The 18,933-nt window shown below is 36.8% G+C and overlaps 1 protein-coding gene across 4 annotated transcripts in view; it reads left to right on the top strand.

Moving 5' to 3' along the window:
• Positions 1-618: 618 nt before the first annotated feature.
• Positions 619-18,933, top strand: part of UBE2U (ubiquitin conjugating enzyme E2 U) — a 73,569-nt gene continuing 55,254 nt past the window's right edge. For 2 of the 4 annotated variants that reach the window (XM_054493599.1, XM_054493563.1), the window contains exons 1-6: positions 628-1,784; positions 3,299-3,380; positions 4,418-4,510; positions 8,368-8,465; positions 12,421-12,538; positions 18,450-18,498. In XM_054493599.1, the coding sequence (XP_054349574.1) occupies positions 1,719-1,784; positions 3,299-3,380; positions 4,418-4,510; positions 8,368-8,465; positions 12,421-12,538; positions 18,450-18,498 (506 nt within the window). In that variant the 5' untranslated portion in view covers positions 628-1,718. Of the gene's footprint in view, positions 1,785-3,298; positions 3,381-4,417; positions 4,511-8,367; positions 8,466-12,420; positions 12,539-18,449; positions 18,499-18,933 lie in introns of all 4 variants that reach the window. The other 2 variants (XM_054493571.1, XM_054493582.1) reach the window with 2 other exon arrangements.

Here is an 18,933-nt window from a genome sequence, read left to right as displayed (position 1 = left end):
AACCCATCCAATGGATTCCCATAGCTATTCAAATAAAGCCCAAACTTCCTACTGTGTAGTGCCCCATCTTTATCACACTCTTCCAGGCTCCTCCACGACCTCCCTGACCTTCCCTGGTTCCCTCTTCAAGACAAGCTCTTTCCTGACTCAAAAAGATCCTGTTTTCCTCTTCCTAGAACTTTCTGCCCTCAATATTTCATGTAGCAGGCTCCTTCTCATCTTTCATGTATGAGTTCAAAACCCCATTCCTTACAGAGGCATTTCCTGACCACCATTTCTAATCCTTAATGACCTACCCCAATCCCTATCATGTTACTGTTTTATTATTGTCCACATAAGGTTTATCACGATCTGAAATCATGATTTTTGTTTTGTATACTTGTTTATTATATATTGGAGCCATAAAGACAGTTACTTCATTTGAATCTTTCACATAAAAAAAGTATTTAATAAATATTTGTAAAATGAATGGACCAAATGAACATCCGGATTCCATAAAATTAGTAAGTAAAAAGTAAAAAAAGAAAGCACTCTGAACAAAGATTCCAGGCTCTGTAGTTGGCACTGGCAATGGAACTGTGTCTTTCAGTAGTTCCCACTCTGGTGAAGACAATAGACAATTGTGATGCCGTATGGCAAATGTTAACTAGGAGGCAAATAGAAGGTCCTGTGGGATCGCAAAAGAAAGGATCCCTTAAAGAGTCGTTAAAATCTGAAGGATGAGTGATTGAAGGGGAAATGAGGGCTGAAGTGTTGGAAGGAATGTGGTAAACGACTAGGTAGAAGGAACAGCAAGTGCGAAACTGTGCGGGAAGATATGGGAATCAGAGAAATTTTAAGCAGTTCCCTGTTTCTGGAGCACTTTCCCAGGGTGATTGTAGGATTTGATGACATAATAACATGCACACTACTGTGAATGGTAACTCGCCATGTAAGTTAAGATATTGTTATGCAGACCTGTACCTACCAGTCACTTACTATATCTTTTGATATTCAAAGAAAAAGGAAGGATAATTTCGAAGAGGGACTTCGTGGGACGGCTTCTGTGACTTACACTCTGGGTCCTGGGACCTCACCCCATCCTTTACACTAGTTTTGTACAGCCCATGTTCGTGGCCTGAGAAGGCGTGGTGTTGCCTTGACCACGAATCTCACTGGCCTTTCAAAGGGGAAACTGTTGTAGGATTGGCTGTGGAGATAGCAAGAGGCCTGCCCCCTGTCGCTGATTGGGTGAGAGCGGCCAACCCCCTGCCTCCGTCTCTCGGCGGCCCCACGGGGGCCTGTTGCTTGCCAACCGATTTGCTTCCTCCGGTGCGTGGCTGCGTGGTTGCACCTGTGAAGCAGAGACAACCTGCTAGGACCTTGATAGGCGTACACCGCTCACTCCCACTCACGCGCCGACGACACGGGCTTGTCTCCGTTGCTCATCCAAGTTTGTTGAGACTGGGCTGTGAACTGGCACTGCAGTGAAACGCCGCAGATGAGGAAGTGCCCAAGTCTTCCTTCGGGAAGTTCTCGTTTAGAGGAGGCAGGAGAAAAAGTCATTGTTATATCCCAAATTTAGAAGCCACTTATCTTGGTACCGTTCTGAGGTTCTAGAAGGCAAGTAACTTATATCAGTTTACTAAATGTGGGAAAGTGACCCATAACTTCAAACATCTGCCTCAGAGTAAACCTGAGACATTTGGGGACAAGTGTCGGACCCTCCACTGCCTATCATGCACGGCAGAGCTTACCTCTTGCTGCAAAGAGACTTCTGTGATCTCAAGGAGAACAATTATAAGGTAAGTACTGGGCACGTGGAGGGATGTGTTTCATTGTGCAATAATTTTTCAGAGGCAGTTTAACCCATTTTATTCTGTAAGTAGTAATTTAGTTAAACCTGATTTGCCACTACAGTATTGTTATTTAATAAATCCATTTCACTGAAGTAATGTGTTTCGTATTAATAACAATTATTATTCAAAATAATAATGCTTAACAATATTGAACATATTATGCAGAGTAATTTATGTGGATCTAGGCACTGAATATCAGGGTCTGTCATGTAGTTAGTGACTAGTAGGTGCAGGCTTATGCTCATTAATTATAATACTATACAATAAGTAGTATTTCATTTTACCTACCAAAAACCTAAGCCTCAGAAATATTCTGTAAAGATTTTGCCCCATGATTCCATTACAGGGTTTTCGGACTTCAAAGCCCTAGTTCTTAATTCCTGTGTTCCACTGCTTACTGTCTAGTGCACTTTTACCAGCATAACACATAAATGCCTTCCCTTTATAGTTTTAACACAAAAGAAGCAATGTCCTTGGCCTTAAACACCACCAATGAGGTTATCAATGTCCATGGGTGCCACAGGCTGATTTACGGAAAATGAAAAATGGAAGAGGGGGTGAAGAGGGAGTGCTTAAGAGAAAGAATAGAAAGAAAGCTGTCCATGGAAGGTATAGAGTGCTTCCCACAATTGCTTCAGGTGTAGTTCAGTGGCATTGTTCAGCTTTTACCTCTGCTATAAAAGTACTGCCTTCACTGGAGATGTTAGGAACAATTATGGAGTCCAACAGCAAACATTCCTGGGGCATGGACCTAACATTTGATATTGTTTCTGCTCATCCTGAGCTTTGTAGTTCTCTGTTGAAAGAGAATCCAATGAAGGAATATGTAAATATAGATAATAGAGAGGGCTCACCCAGACAAGCACTAACATACTTAATAACCATGTGGGTGCTCAGAAGTGTTTTTATGTGTTTGTAAGTGTGCTACTTAATGTAATTCATAAGGTTTTCTATGAAATACATTCTTGTCCCTCCATTGGAGCAACTCCTCAAGTATAGGAAAACTTTGCTTTTATATACAAGTGTAATTTTGGATTTTTTCTTAATGAAAATGTTCCCACTTCATGCCTTTCATATAGCATTCATATAGCTCTAAAATGTTTTGAAGAAACATGCACTTTCCAACTATTTCTTTCTTTTAAAATTTGAGTCTTAAATTGGTTATTGATTTACGCAAACAGTATATAAGCCACACATCCTAATCTTGACTTTCTAGTCCCACTTGTGATTTCCACACTTATGATTTATTTTTATTTACTATTGCATATGTTTTCTGGAATCTATATTAACTTCCGTGTGATAAGACATGTAACACTTCCCCAGAGTAGCAAATAAATAAACTTATCAAGGAAAGAAAATTTAGAGTTTTTAGAATTCAGTGTGACCTGGTATATGATTTTCAAAACTTCAGTAAATACTTAATAAGTTTTATCTGATTTAATTTTGTTTTTAACTTCAAGGGTATCACTGCTAACCCTGTAAGTGAAGATATGATGGAATGGGAAGTTGAAATTGAAGGTCTACAGAATTCAGTTTGGCAGGGTTTGTATTTTCAAAACCAATCTATTTTTTTAAAAAGTCTTTATACCATTATTAGCCCATCCTCTTTTTATATAGGATAAGGTCGCATTACATAAATTTCCTGAAATTCTTCTTCACATGCATAAGTTTGCATTATACCAGTTGTCTAAAATTCTAAAAAATTCCCATTATTTTTTTATTTATGACTTTTTTGCCATGTGTCAACATAGATGGAAATTTGGGGTATTTTTCTTTATGCCAAATCTTAATTTTATTACATTTTTAAGAAGCAGACACAATAAAGCATATCAATTGAGAGAATATCTTCTGTCTTCCATGAGATCAGGGAATAACTATCAAAATTCCTATTGGCTTCAAAACCCCACAGTTACTTCTCATTTTTCCTTTATGATTTTCCCCCAAATTTTCATAAATCAAAAAATCTCAAGAACACTAAGCCACTATAAACTTTAATGATCATGTTTTCTTTCAATTGTGGATTAATAAGATAGATTCCTTGAGTGAGGCAGGGGAGACAAACACATCAGCTGATAATTACAATAAAATATACATTATTATGGATTTTGAACAGAATGCTAAAGAGGAAGAGGATTAGTTAATTATGCCTGAGGGAGTCAGGAATGTCTTCCCAAGGAAATCATATTTGAGTTGAGTCCTGAAGAATCTGCCAGGTTCAGAAGAAGGAGAAGGAAATTTGGGCAGAGTAAACAGCGCAGCAAAGACGTGTAGACAAGAAAGGGTGTAGCATGGGAACGTGAGTTCAGTCAATACGAGATGCAACAGAGGGGGTAGATGTTAGGGGGACAAAGGTAGTAGATGGAAAGGACTAGTGGGAAAGAGACTGAAAACGTATGATTATAATAGATTGTGAAGTGTCTGTTTTACTATCCAAGGAGTCTGTGCACTCTATGAATCAATTTACTTAAAAATAAAACTGTGGAAAGACTAAACCATAGGGAGAAACTCCAGTGTTAATCAGGTTACAGTTAATCAATAAACATGACACTTTAGTAAAAATGTTTATTTCTATATTATAGGTTTAGTCTTCCAACTGACAATACATTTTACATCGGAGTACAACTATGCTCCTCCAGTTGTGAAATTTATAACAATTCCTTTTCATCCAAATGGTAAGAACTAAATGACGTTTTTATCATTAGAGGCTTTGTCCCTATTATCCTTGTTTCTTATAATAATCATGTTTCTTTTTAAGAACTTTATTATGATTCTAAAAGTAAGAACTCTCATTGGGGAAAATATGAAAAGGCTGGAAAAAATTAACAATCACCTTAAATCCTAATGCAAAGAGAAAATACTGTCAACATTTTGCCAAACTTATTTTCCTTTTTTCTATGTATGAATTTTTTCTATACAGTTGAGGTATTACACATAAAGTTTTGCCTCTAGGTTTTTAATTTTATTTATTTTATGGTGTGTTTTTTGAGACAGAGTCTCGCTCTGTCGCCCAGGCTGGAATGCAGTGGTGTGATCTCGGCTGACTGCAACCTCCACCTCCCAGGTTCAATCGATTCTCCTGCCTCAGCCTCCCCAGTAGCTGGGACTACAGGCGTGTGCCACCACACCTGGCTAGTTTTTGTATTTTTAGTAGAGATGGGGTTTCACCATGTTGGCCAAGCTGGTCTTGAACTCCTGACCATCCGCCCGCTTTGGCCTCCCAAAATGCTGGGATTACAGCCGTGAGCCACTGCGCCTGGCCTAGGTTTTTAATTTTAAAACTATATGTCTTTTTTCTGCATTATTAAACATTCTTCAAAAGATAGTCTTAAATGGTTCAACAATACACTTAACCATTCCTGTATTGTTCAATATTTTAGTTGGATCTAATTTTTCATTATTATAAAAAAATGATGCACTGGACAGATTAACTTTTTTTTAAAAAAAGGTAAGTTAGATTGCTACTTAAAGTTATACACAAAACCAATTCCTGAAGGATCAAAAATCTAAAAAATTTAAATGCTGGAAAAAAAAGGAAATCTAATAGAATTTTTATGGGCTTGGTGAGGAAGACCTTTCTCAGCATGATAAAACCCAGTAACTGTTTGGAAAATATGACACATTAAACTGCAAAACCTGTTAAAACTTCTCTACAGCCCAGGACATTATACTCAGAGGTCAAAGACACTGACTTTTGCAAACTGAGGGAAAATATTTGCAATGCATGTAACGGAATATGTATATCATATGAAGAACACTTGTCAATCAATAAAAAAGAACATAAAGCAATTTAAAAAATGGACAAAGGCTATAAAACACTGGATAGAATAAACAACAAAAATAAACATAAAAAGACTATCAATCTGACTAGTAAGAAAATAAAAGCAAATTAAAACAAAAAATATTGTTATTTATCACATATTCATAAAATGTCAAAGTATAACATACATATTTAGTAGGCATGGGTAGACATTGTTCCTCTGATATAATCATGACCTTTTGAGGAAGTAGTGTGACAGTTTCTAATCTGGTATAAAATGCATATATCCCTAAATTCCCATAATGCCATGTTTATAAACTATTCTGTAGAAATATTAGCACAAATGTGCAAGAGTGTGTTGTATTTAAAGATGTTTATTCCCACCAGGCTCAGTGGCTTACACCTGCTATCCCAGTACTTTGGGTGGCTGGTGGGGAGTATTGCTTGGGTCCAGGAGTTTGACACCAGCCTGGGCAACATAGTGAGACCTGTCTCTACAGAAAATAAAAAAATTAGCTTGGCATGGTAGCATGTGCCTGTAGTCCCGGCTACTTCAGGTCTGAGGTAGGAAGATTGCTTGAGCCCAGGAGGTCGAGCCTGCAGTGAGCCATGATTGTGCCATTGCACTCCAGCCTGGGCAACAGAGCAAGATGCTGCCTCAAAAAAAAAAAAAAGATGTTTATTCCCAACAGCAACGTTAGAAATAGGAAAAATGGAAATAACTTCAATCTCCATTAACACGGGAATTATAAGTGAAATATCCTACAGTCACATGTATTGCTTCTAAACAGAATGAGGACGGTCTACGAACCTTTTAGGTCTAGCTCATTGCTATATCCTTAGAATCTTCACTGCCTGGCATATCTGGTATTCAGATATTTTTTGAATAAGTATTTATGTCCAGAAGTATGTTGAAAATACATTGTTAAGTGAAAAAATACTTTGAACAATAAAACGTAAAATATATTCCCATTTAATAAACACACACATATGGGTGTGTATACATATATGTGTTTGTGTGTATATTTGTATAGACCCACTGGGAATATTAGTCTTGAATAGTAGAATTAGTAGGCAGGGGAGCATTCATATTTTACATTAGATTTTTTATGTTATTTTTTTCCCAAGTACATTATTTTATTGTAATTAAAACCTATTTTTGGTATCTATAACACAAAATTAATTACATACATGTGCCTTTATTTGTTTAAAATAGTTAGAATTATTGGATTAAGTTCAATGGGGGGAGGTATTCTTATCCCCTAGTCCTCATCCCTCCCACTTCCATAAAGTAGAGGGAACTTTAGTCTCTAGGAGGGAAGGTATAGGAAAATTTGTGACTGCTCTTTTTTTTCCCCCATCACTCCTCCTAGAAGTCACTTATCTGATTAGGGAGATGAAGGAAAGAATTGAGCATATGTGGCCCAGAACTTTCTCAACACTCTCTCTTTCTAACCATACTGGGTACAGTCTCTTTTGCTCCAGGCAGGAAACTTAGGCAGGCCTTCAGTTTGGGAGTTAAGTTCAAATCAGGGGGACTTTTGTGGAGCCTGATTAAAGCCATTCATCAAGTGCGTTCTCCATTTCAGTCTTATGCACAATGAAGCTGATGTTTTTACTTCCACCTTTCAATACTTTGATCTATTTTATAATTACATATGAACTTGAGGGGAGAGAAGGGTTATTTACTAGCTTTCAACCCCTGCCCCCGCCTGCCCCGCAAAAGATGGCTATGTACAGTTTTAAGTCTTTATATAAAAAGCCAAATTGCCTTTCGGTGGTATTTATACTCCTACCAAAAAGCATATATAAAGTTCTTATTTTAGCACCTTCCAATTCTGGCCATTGAAACTTTGAAGAAAATTTTTTTGCCAATTTGCTAAGAGTCTTGCTATTATTTTAATAAGCACTTCTTCGAATACTTGAGAAGTAAACATTTCCCACATTTGTTGATTCTTATTCTGTGACTTGTATGATACAATTGACAATGTTATCACATTTTCTAGGTGTTGCAAATATTTCCTCTAATTTGTCATTAATTTTCAACTTTGTTTATGCTGTTTTTTCACATCTGGGATTTAGAGATTTTTATGATTTAAAATAAATTTATATTTAAGATCTATTAATCTTGTCCTTTGAGGTTTTTGCAGTTGTCTTTCATCTTAGATGGTCCTTTCCCAAACGAAAATCAAATAGTCATTTTAAGTTTCTTCTAGTCATTCTAGAGTTTTATTTTTCTTATTTAACTCTATTCTTTTATTTTTTCAAACACTAAATGACTTAACTGTGTTAGGGCATAGGCCAAGCTCCTGTACATCTTTCCAACTTAATATAACAGGCCAACGCCGGAGGGAAGTTGTGCCCATCCTCAATGTGAGGATTCCATTTCTGGGACTAAGGCATTTACTGTTTGTCACCATTTCCAGTCAGGGGGAAGGGGAAAAAAAAAGAAGGAAAGCCAGCTTCCTTTAAAAAATGACTCAGAAATTGCACACTTATCCTTATGTCCCACAACAAAAACTTAGTCACAAGGCCACATCTTGCTAAAGGATAGGATAGGAAAAACAGTAGGGGCACCTATGTATTCAGCTAAAACAACATGGTAATGGGTGGGAACCAGGGATGGGTATAGTGCTTCTCACTACAGAGAGAAGAACTAGGAAAAAGGAAGAGTAAATGCAGATAATTTTTCTGGCTTATTATTTTGATGTTTGTAAGTTTTAAATAATAATTTATTATAAATGCAAATATTAATGTATTATTTTAATACAGTAGACCCACACACTGGTCAGCCCTGTATAGACTTTTTGGACAACCCTGAGAAGTGGAATACAAACTATACATTGAGCAGCATCTTACTTGCCCTACAGGTAAGAATGGATTTCATGTGATCCTCTCTTTAATACTTTTAATTACCCTAATTATTCAAACTACAAGGATTAAAATATACAATGCATATTTAAGTATTTAAAGAATTTGAGAAGTTTATTTAAATCCATACTTCTATATGAAGGCTACAAAGTAGAACTTACTTAAATTATAAAAACTATTATTTAAAGTGAAATTGATAGTTAAGGCCTCTCAAGACCAAAGAATACATATCTTATAAAAGAATAAAATAATTATTTAGATGGTTTCAATTCTGAAAATATAACCTTAGTTTTTCTTTTGGTTCCTAACTTCACTTCCTGATGTTGAGCAAGCCTTTTAGATCTTTCTTCATTTACGGACCTTGCCTTCCTGAGAGAAGTGGATCAAATGACTACAACTTAAAATGTTCACTTTTGTTTTTTGTTTCTGACAGTGCTAGTTAGCTACTTTCTGTCTCATTAGTGTTCACATCACACCCAGTGAACAATTTATACCAAGGATTTTCTCCTCTCCTCAGATGCCTGTTTCTCAAATGCCATCTTTACCCACTGGACCCATGGTCCTTAGAAGCATACCTCAGTGTTGTGCTATTTCTTTTCTTTTCTTTTTTTCTTTTTAAGACAGGATCTTGCTCTGTCACTCCGGCTAGAGTGCGATGGCACAATCTTGGCTCACTGCAGCCTCAACCTCCTGGGCTCAAGTGATCCTCCCACCTCAGCCTCTCAAGTAGCTAGGACCACCGGCATGCCCTACCATGGATGGCTAATTTTTTAAATTTTCTGTAGAGATGGGGTCTCACTATGTTGCTCAGGTTGGCCTCAAACTCCTGGGCTCAACGATCCTCCCACCTGAGCCTCCCAAAATGCTGGAATTACAGGCAAGAGCCACCACATCCACCCAGTGTTGTGTTATTTCTGGTCCTTAAAAATGCCTCCTTTCTCATCTGATGCTAAAATGAATTATTTCAGTGAACTTGCTTTGACCTCTTAGATCTAGCTTAGCAATAATCTATCCACGACCTACTTATCACCAATAATATCTGAAGATAAATAATTACATTTGGATTATCTAGAATACTTGGAATATAAAATATTCTGGCATAATTGAGTTTTTAAATATAGAATTATAGTATAAATTGCATTTCTTCTATTTCTTATATTTGAAAATAAATAAAATAATACTTTCCTGGCTAGTCATCTTAGCATACTGAGTAAAATATAATCTTTAGGAAAGATTCAATGTTCAGTTCATTCATTCATTCTACAAATATGTATTAAGGATCTACTTGTGTGAGGCTATGTTCTAGGAAAGAGACATTTGAGCAAAAATTTTAAGGGAGTGAGTGAGTGTGATATGCAGAAATCTGGGGTTAATCCTTTGGATTCCTTTAAACTGAGACATATTCTGATCTCATCCACCTAAACTAGAGTCTTCCCTAAGAATAGCAAAATGATCCCAAAATGTAATGAGTAAGGGAAAACCAGAATGAACTGGTGAAAATTTTGAATTGCAGAATAATTTGATAAAAGGAAAATGTGGGGCTCTGAGTTAGATTGCTTGGCTTCACATCCTGGTTCTGCCACTTGATACCTTTGTATCATTGGACAAATTTTTCCACTTCTCAATGTCTCAATTTCTTCATCAGTAAAATGGAGCTGTTGTTACCTCATGTAATCTGTGAGGAGGAAATTAATTAATGCATGTAAAGAATTCGGAAGTGTGCTTGGTCCGAGAAAATAACTCAATAGTTAATACAGGCCGAGTATTTCTTATCTGAAATGCTTAGGAATTGGGAATTTTTCCAATTTTTGAATATTTGCATTATATGTACTTACCATTTGAGCATCCCAAATTTGAAAATTTGAAATCTGAAATGCTCCAGTGAGCATTTCCTTTGCACATCATGTCGGTCCTCAAAAAGTTTTGAATTTTGGGGTATTTAGGATTTCAGATTTTCAGATTTAGGATGCTGAACCTCTAGTTAGTTAACATTATGATTGTTCTTACTATTAAACAGTAATGCAAAGTGACACCAAAATGTTGCCAAATATATCATGGAAAGCCAGTAGATAACACAGTTTTGTCTTTTTATTTTTCAAAAACATTAATAAAACAAATATGCCCACATTACAAAAGATTTTTAAGATAATGGGAAGGAAAAGAAAATCACTGACAATTATAAAGAAAACCCTTAACTTTACTGTTACTAGGAAAGAGCTTTCTGCTCTTTTCTCCTGTGTTTCTGTTTAAAATCTTTCAGTGGATCCCACCTTCTCCACAGGTGTAAGCTCTAGTTCTGTTGCATATCTAATCCTCACACCTAGACTCTCCCTAACACACCAGGCAATCCTGCTCATAATTATATCTTCATGCTTTTCTGCACTCACATTTCTTGGTTCAATTCAGATCAAAAAACATTCAGAGTTCTAAAGTTACCTTAGAAATGGTCAGTCTCCAGTTCCCCTCTGCCTGGCAACTCATTTTCTCCTCTCCTCTTCCTCAGTCTGTCCAGCAAGCAGCTGTTCATGTTGTTGTAAGAGTTAGAACAAATGAGTCTTCCTCTAGGATACCTTTTCTGATTTATTTTCCTAGGGAGAATTGATAGCTTTGGTTTTGGGGGAGCTTCCTTTGCTACACACCCAACAGTACCCTGAGCAGATTTCTGTTAGAACACTAATACTATAAAGCACACACTGCTTACTTATCTGTCTTCCCCTATTGTACTGCAAGCTCCCCAAAATCAGGAAACAGGTCTAATTCATCCTTGATTTCCTGGAGCATACCAAAGACAATGCTGACATTTGGTAGATATTAAATAAAATGAATGAATGAATGAACCTGAATTTTTACATTGTTGCAGTTATGGTATGTATATTGCCATGTGCTTAACAACAAGGATACATTCTGAGAAATGAGTTGTTAAACATTTCATCGTTGTTTGAAAATCATGGAGTGTATTTACACAAACCAAGATGGTATAGCTTAATACATATGTAGGCTATGTTATAGCCTGTTGCTCCTAGGCTACAAACCTATACAACATGTTACTGTACTAAACACTATAGGCCATTGTAACACAATGGTAAATATTTGTGTATCTAAATATAGAAAAAGTACAGTAAAAATTTGGTATTATTATCTTATGGGACCACCATGATATATGCCGTCTGTTGTTGAGTGAAAACTGTTATGTGGCACATGAGTATGTAAACTATATAGCCTGTTTCTTTTTCACTTAACATTGCCTCTCAAGTAACTTCCATATGGTTATAATCAATATTTTAATAGCTATTCAATATTCCTTTGAAGGTCAGTGCTACACAGTAGCACTTTCTGCATTGATGGAAATGTCCACTATATCTGCACCGTTCAATACAGTAGCTACTAGTCATATGTGGCTACTGAGCACTTGAAATGTTACCACTGTGACTAGGGAGCTGAATTTTTAATTTTATTTAATTTTAATGTAAATAACCACCTGTGACTGTGCCTACAGTGATGGGCAATACAAGTTGAGACCATAATTACTAACTACTTCTTTCTTAATAACAAATGAGATACATTTTCAATTATCACACTGTTATTCAAGGGATGTATACTTGAAATGTTGTTTAAAATATTTTGAATTTTAAATACACTAACCACCATCAACTAAAATTTTTATAATCTTAATTTAAATTCAATTTAAATGTATATGCTAGGAAGGAATAAGTTACAGAAAGGAACTTGTAACGTGTTTTTTGATCTATCACGATTTTATAGTACATTCATGAGCCTAAGTTTAGGTTTCTTGAGAGTACAGACAATGTCTCATGTTATTTTTTAATCTATTTCCAGATCCATACATAGTAAGCATTTAATAAATGTTTATTGAAAGTTGTATATATTGGTTTGTCTTTTTGCTCTAAAAAAAGTTTACTTTTGAAATTATATGTTGTCTGTGTTTTCCTATAGGTTATGCTTTCTAATCCGGTGCTAGAGAATCCAGTGAATTTGGAAGCAGCCAGAATACTGGTTAAAGATGAATCTCTGTACAGAACAATTCTAAGACTTTTCAACAGGCCATTACAAAGTAAGAAGTATCTACTTTTGTCAGGTGCAGTGGCTCACGCCTGTAATCCCAACACTTTGGGAGGCTGAAGTGGGTGGATCATCTGAGGTCCGGAGTTCGAGACCAGCCTGACCAACATGGAGAAACCCTGTCTCTACTAAAATACAGAATTAGCTGGGCGTAGTGGCACATGCCAGTAATCCCACCTACTCGGGAGGCTGAGGCAGGAGAATCACTGGAACCTGGGAGGCAGAAGTTGCAGTGAGCCGAGATCATGCCATTGCACTCTAGCCTGGGCGATGAGAGTGAAACTCCATCTCAAAAAAAAAAGAAGTACCTACTTTTTGTTATTTGGCAATTTTCAATTATACTTTAAACATTTATAGCATAGTGATCTAGGAAATAATTGTTATATGAGGGAATATTTGAAATATTTTCTGTATCCATTTTCAGTAATGAAATGGTATTAAGATCTCTCCTACTGTAACTCTTTGTGAAACCAATCAGTGTGATCCTTTTTTAAAGATCATCAAAGATCTCAAGCTCCGTATCTTTAAATATTATGGTCATATGCATGGATGGTGCCAAATGAAACTAGTCCACCCATCATAAAGATATGACATCTAATTTTAACTCTTCAATCTGTAATGGGCATTTCCCAGACTTCAACTGCAGTACTCCAGATCTTACTGATTTGTACCACTTTTCTTCTTGATTAGCAAGATGCCAATGTTTTTTTTCTGGAGAGTTCCCTCCCCACGAATTCCTTCTAAGAGTCCATGTGGAAATAGAGCCTGAAGCTCTTCAGTCTTTCTGCTCCACTGAGCAGTGTTTTCCTGATACCCTTGGTATCCTGCCAGCAGCCTGGTTATGACTCTTAACTCCATTGCCTCCACTGCCCCTGTGTGCTCTCTCTCTCTCTCTCTCCAGGTAGTAGAGCACTGCTTCTGGCTTCTTGTGCACAGAAGGGTTTCCCACAGCTGAGAGCTGGGCCCCTACTGACATAGTTATTTCCTTTATATCCTGCCCCACCTTCTTCTGGTAGCACACAGCAACCTTGCATAGTAGCTGGTATCATTACCTTCCCAATCAACAGGCCTTGATTTCTTATAGCACTTTTTCTCTCAGATTTACATTGTTTCTTTTTCTATTTCCCTTCCAGGACTCCCAATCCATTAGCTAAGTCTGTATAATTGTGACCAAGTTCAATTGCTCCTCCTCTGCAGGGTTTTTGGGTCTGATACAAATCAAACGGTGTTGATCAAGCATCTTTTCCAGTACCATAGAACTTTATTCTACGACAAAGTTCTTGGGGGAGCTATTTGATCACAAGCTTAAGGTGAAGCAGTAATAGAAAATTCCCTTCTTCTAAGTATGTGTTATATACTAATTGTACCCTTGTCTGGCTTGGTGGGCTTTCATCTGGAATACCAGTAGGCTCCACTTGGAGCCTCACATTTCTAAAGGCTGAAGAAACTATATATATTTAGCCAACGGAAGAAAAGATAAAGGGTAGTTGTAAAAGCTGTTTTCAAATATTCGAAGGGATTTCCTATGGAAAAAGATTTCTTCTGAGTTGCTTCAGAAAACTAACATAGAACAAACACTAAAGTTATACGTCAGTCATACTTTCCCAGGCCTGCTGGGTTGTAGCAGAACTGAAGTTCACATACACAGGCTTGGCCCTGCCTTGTATCAGAACATACCTTAATGTGTCAGGGACTTTACTCCATGATCAGTTGTCTGGAATTAATTTTATTGTCCTAAGTCTAAGCCTGGTATGTGATATGCAGACATGTAAATGTCGCTCATTACCCAAACTTTTCCCCAACATTTGTTATGTTTGCCTACCCTGAATAGCTAGGTCTTTGCCTCGGTGTATTGACAAGAAGACCAAGCTCTAAGCTCAAACCCAGTGTGGAGGTCCGATGACCTTCCCGTTTCCTGACAGCCTCCTTTCCTTGTGGCCTGGCCCCTTTTCCTTTCTTAGAGGGCTCACATCCCCCAGACTGCCTGAGAAAGTCCTGGTATAATTATTTCCAGTACCTCCTTTCACCTGCAATGTACCAGTTTGAACAAACAATTATATAGCCAGTTGGGTGACAAGCTGATCTTTCCTAAAAGCAAATGACTCTATAGTTGCGCCATTCTTAATGGTAAAGTCCATCCAGGTCCCAGTTGGCCAAATATGAGGAAGAATTGTTTTAAATAATTCAAGTTGCTTAAAAGAATGGACAAGGCCAGGCTGGCAGTTAGTAAACTTTCTATTACTAAAGGTATTCTTTGTAACTAGTGTTTATTTGATAGAGCTAAATGACCATTTTTCAGAGATGTTATCAAAGAGCTGCTTTGATAAAAAGCTCTGGTGCCAAGAATTGGATAAGGGGGCCTTTTAAATACCTTCCAACCTATTGTTCAACTAGTTTATGAAAACTCGGAGGAGGAAGGTCTGGAGAAAATGTATAACAACTGTTTGCCTCATAGATTCTGAGTATTGCTACTTACTTTCTAATTTGTTAGGAGCTTTCTTAGGTTTCATATAAGTGATTATCTGCCCCTTTTTTCAGTTCATCCTTGTGAATTTTGATTTCTATGTAGTTATATTATCAAGTAATATTTATCTTCTGTTTGTCATAGTTGCTTTGATTTTTTAAAATATAAGTTTCATATCATTTTTAAAACCTTTGGTTGAAGAAAAATACAAGAGTATAAAAAGAGTAAAGCTGAGTGATGGTAGCTAAGCCTGAGGTAATTATTTTTTCTTAGCCAAGTATATTCCTATAGTTTTTGATAAAAAAGGAGGATCATCTAATACATTTCAGATGCTCATCTAAATAAGCTATAATTGACATTGAGTCATAATACTAGAATAAAGGAGAATATAGAAATATTAGGGAGATTATAATACTAATTTGTGTGATATACTTTTTAAAAACCTGATAATTCTACAAATACATCATATTCTGCTTGTGATTAAGAAAATGTTGTGACAGACATTTGATTCTTCTCCAATTCACGTTCCCAGTTTGTTCACTGGGTTTAAAAAAATCCTTTTAATAATAGAGCAATTTTAAAGCAAATTGTCTCTACAATTGAAGCAGGTGGTGTCTCACAGGATTCCAGGTTGCCGTTTCTTTTTAAAATGAGTATACTTCTTTGGTTAGGTGTAAGAATACCCCTTCCCCTGAGAAATATACTTTGTGGGTGTCAGGGGAAAACAAAATTTAGTCCAGTAGCATTGCTTACTTGTTCAAGAAACTGAGCTTTTTGGCACCATCATTCAGAGCCAGTTTTGTTGTTGATGATTACAGTTTTGTTACAGATATTCTGTTACTTACAAATGTCATAAGATACTAAAAAACTGAGTTTAACAGCATGATAGAATGTGGATCTATTTGCTCAAGTTACGTACCTCTTTTTTCCTGTTTGTATTTCATTATACCAGATAGTCCAGTAACTTTTCAGCAGTTTCTAAGTTGCTAGTTTTAACGAGAAATGTTAAGTATTTATTTTCTATCAAAGAAATATATGTTTATAGTTTTAGAGGACAAATAATAGGAATCGGTTTTTAATGAAATATGTCCTCTATCCCTGAGTGCTGCCTGCCAGAGGCAACAATAGCTTTCAACACATTTAGCTGTTTCATCTGGCATTTACCACCACATTTCTAAGTTGATTCTATACTAATATTTCTGGGCTTTTCGGTTTTAGATATTATTTATAGACTTCATCTTATAAAATACAAAGATTTTGCTTTTATACTACCATTCCTACCCACATTTCCTCTCCCCCATCCTCCTAATATGATTTGGTTACATTAATATGACTTTATAAATACTTGTCACAGATAAACCATAAATGATTATCTTTCTTTTCTTGTACTGAAGGTCTGATTTTACATTCCTTTGTTTTTTATGTGTATACTATCTTTTCTTATAAACTTTCTGACAAAGCTATAAAACAGCTACTAGGTATTCAATCAGCATCGAGTCTGTTTTGTTTTTGGAGCCCTCTTTCCTGTGGCATTCTATCCTTCCTCTTCATTTCTGAATTGGCAGTTCTCTTGCAGGTGTGCTGGGATGGCCTTTTTGGTGCCTGCTGGGTTGGAGCTCCTGCTTGCTGCTCAATCCCCCATTTTCCTTGTGGTTGATTTTGCTCCTTTGTTTTGTTGGAGCACATCTTCTAGGAGCTTCCTAGTACCTGGGAGCTAAACCTTTTATAACCTCGCATGCCTAAAAATGTAATTACGTTACTGTCACATGCTCATAGTTTGGTTAAATTTTAGTTTGGAAATAGTTTTCTTTCCAAATTGTAAATACTTTACTACGTTTTAGTTTCTAGTGTTGCTCTTGAGAAGTCTAATTTCATTCCAATGTCCAATTTTTCACATGTGATTTATTCTTTTTTTTCTGGAGGCTTTTTAAACCTTCTTTTTATTCCCAGTGATTTGAAATTTTTCATAATATTTCTTTGTGTATCCTCCCCTTCCCTGCCTCCACATTACATAGGACATTTGATAAGCTATTGAAATCTCAATCTCTAATCATTCAGTTCTGGAAAACTTTCTTATGTGATTTCTTTTATAATTTCTTCTCTCTTCATTTTTCCTATTGTCTCTTCTAGATCTGCTCTGATTTGAATGTTGGGTCTATTGATCTGATCCTCTAATTTTTTTTTTTTTTTTTTTTTTTAAGATGGAGTCTCGCTCTGTCGCCCGGGCTGGAGCGCAGTGGCGCGGCAATCTGGGCTCACTGCAAGCTCCACCTCTTGGGTTCATGCCATTCTCCTGCCTCAGCCTCCCGAGTAGCTGGGACTACAGGTGCCCACCACCACGCCTGGCTAATTTTTTTGTATTTTTTTAGTAGAGATGGGGTTTCACCGTGTTAGCCAGGATGATCTCGATCTCCTGACCTCATGATCTGCCTGCCTTGGCCTCCCAAAGTGCTGGGATTACAGGTGTGAGCCACTGCGCCTGGCCAATCCTCTAATTTTTTAAAACCAAATTTCTCCTATTATCTGTCTTTTTGTGTGTTGTATATTCTGGAAGATTTTGAGAAAAATGTTTCTGTTTCCTATTTTTCTCTTTTTTGTGGTTAGGATTGTTCTGTTTTATGGTACTGACCTTGCTCAAATGTCTAGTGATCTTTGACTATCCATTCTTATGATGGACATATGATGAATGGACTATTAAAAAGACTGGAAGTTCTGAATACAGGCTGGGTTTGTTGACAGTTTTATTTCATTGTAGAATTATTCAGTGAGAACCTGGCCATTTCATTAGACTTAACTATTTCTCCTGAGAGGAATCTGCCAGTCTTGTGGAGAGAGAGAGAGAGAGCAAGTGCAAGCAAGAGAGAGAGAGAGCACTGCTAATACTCTGACAGCTGGACAAGGCGAAAGAATCAGGAATCTTGTCTGTTCGATGTGATTTATTCCATTTTCAGCTTCTTACTCCGTCCTGTTTTGTTTCTACTGTCCTCCAGTCCTGAGTCTCTCTGGCCCAGTTTTTCCAGAGGTTAAATTTCTTCCTTCTTGTGTGAGCAGTGGTCATCATCTGATCGCACAGGATGAGGGTATAAGTCTTTGGTGTCTGTGCTCTCCCTCTTACCCCTCCTTCCAGAGGTATCTGGCACCTTCGATTCCTGAACTGTTTCACAGGTTCTGAAGTGCGAATCCATTTGCTTTTCATTGGTATCCTCTCATCATGCAGTTTTTTCTCAAATTTCTGTGGCCTGCTAAGACAGTTACCACTTGACATCTGCTTTCTATCTTGAAAAATTTTCTTGTCATCTTTCTTTTGCTCTCCTTGAGATTTTATACCTTATTTTTATTCCTTTATTACCATTTTATTGAGGCTTTGGAAATAGTGCACATAAAGCCATATATTCAATCTCCAAGTAAACCAGAATCCTTTCATATCTCTTCTTTATAGTGAAAGATGACAGCCAGGAGTTACCTAAAGACCCACATAAATGTATCAGGTAAGTTTTTCTTTATACAATTTTATGTCGATTTATTTACCAAAAGGACTATTTATTTAAACTGTTTATGTTTTTCATCATAATTAAATCTTTGTTTTTAACTTAGAAATATAATATCTTTTTAAAATATTGTTTTCAGAAAGAACGTGGAAAATTTTGAATTCTTTCTAGTTGAATTAAGATTAAATATAACTATATGATTTCACTTTTTTTTTTTTTTTGAGATGGAGTTTTGCTCTTGTTGCCCAGGCTGGAATGCAATGGTGCAATCTCAGCTCACTGCAACCTCGGCCTCCAGGGTTCAAGCGATTCTCCTGCCTCAGCCTCCCAAGTAGCTGGGATTATAGGCACCTGCCACCACACCCGGCTAATTTTTTGTATTTTTAGTAGAGATAGGGTTTCACCATGTTGGTCAGGCTAGTCTTGAAATCCTGA

The sequence above is a fragment of the Pongo pygmaeus genome, chromosome 1, assembly GCF_028885625.2.
Source record: "Pongo pygmaeus isolate AG05252 chromosome 1, NHGRI_mPonPyg2-v2.0_pri, whole genome shotgun sequence".
In the NCBI taxonomy this organism is placed as follows: Eukaryota; Metazoa; Chordata; class Mammalia; order Primates; family Hominidae; genus Pongo; species Pongo pygmaeus.
This window is presented reverse-complemented; position numbering and strand designations above follow the sequence as displayed.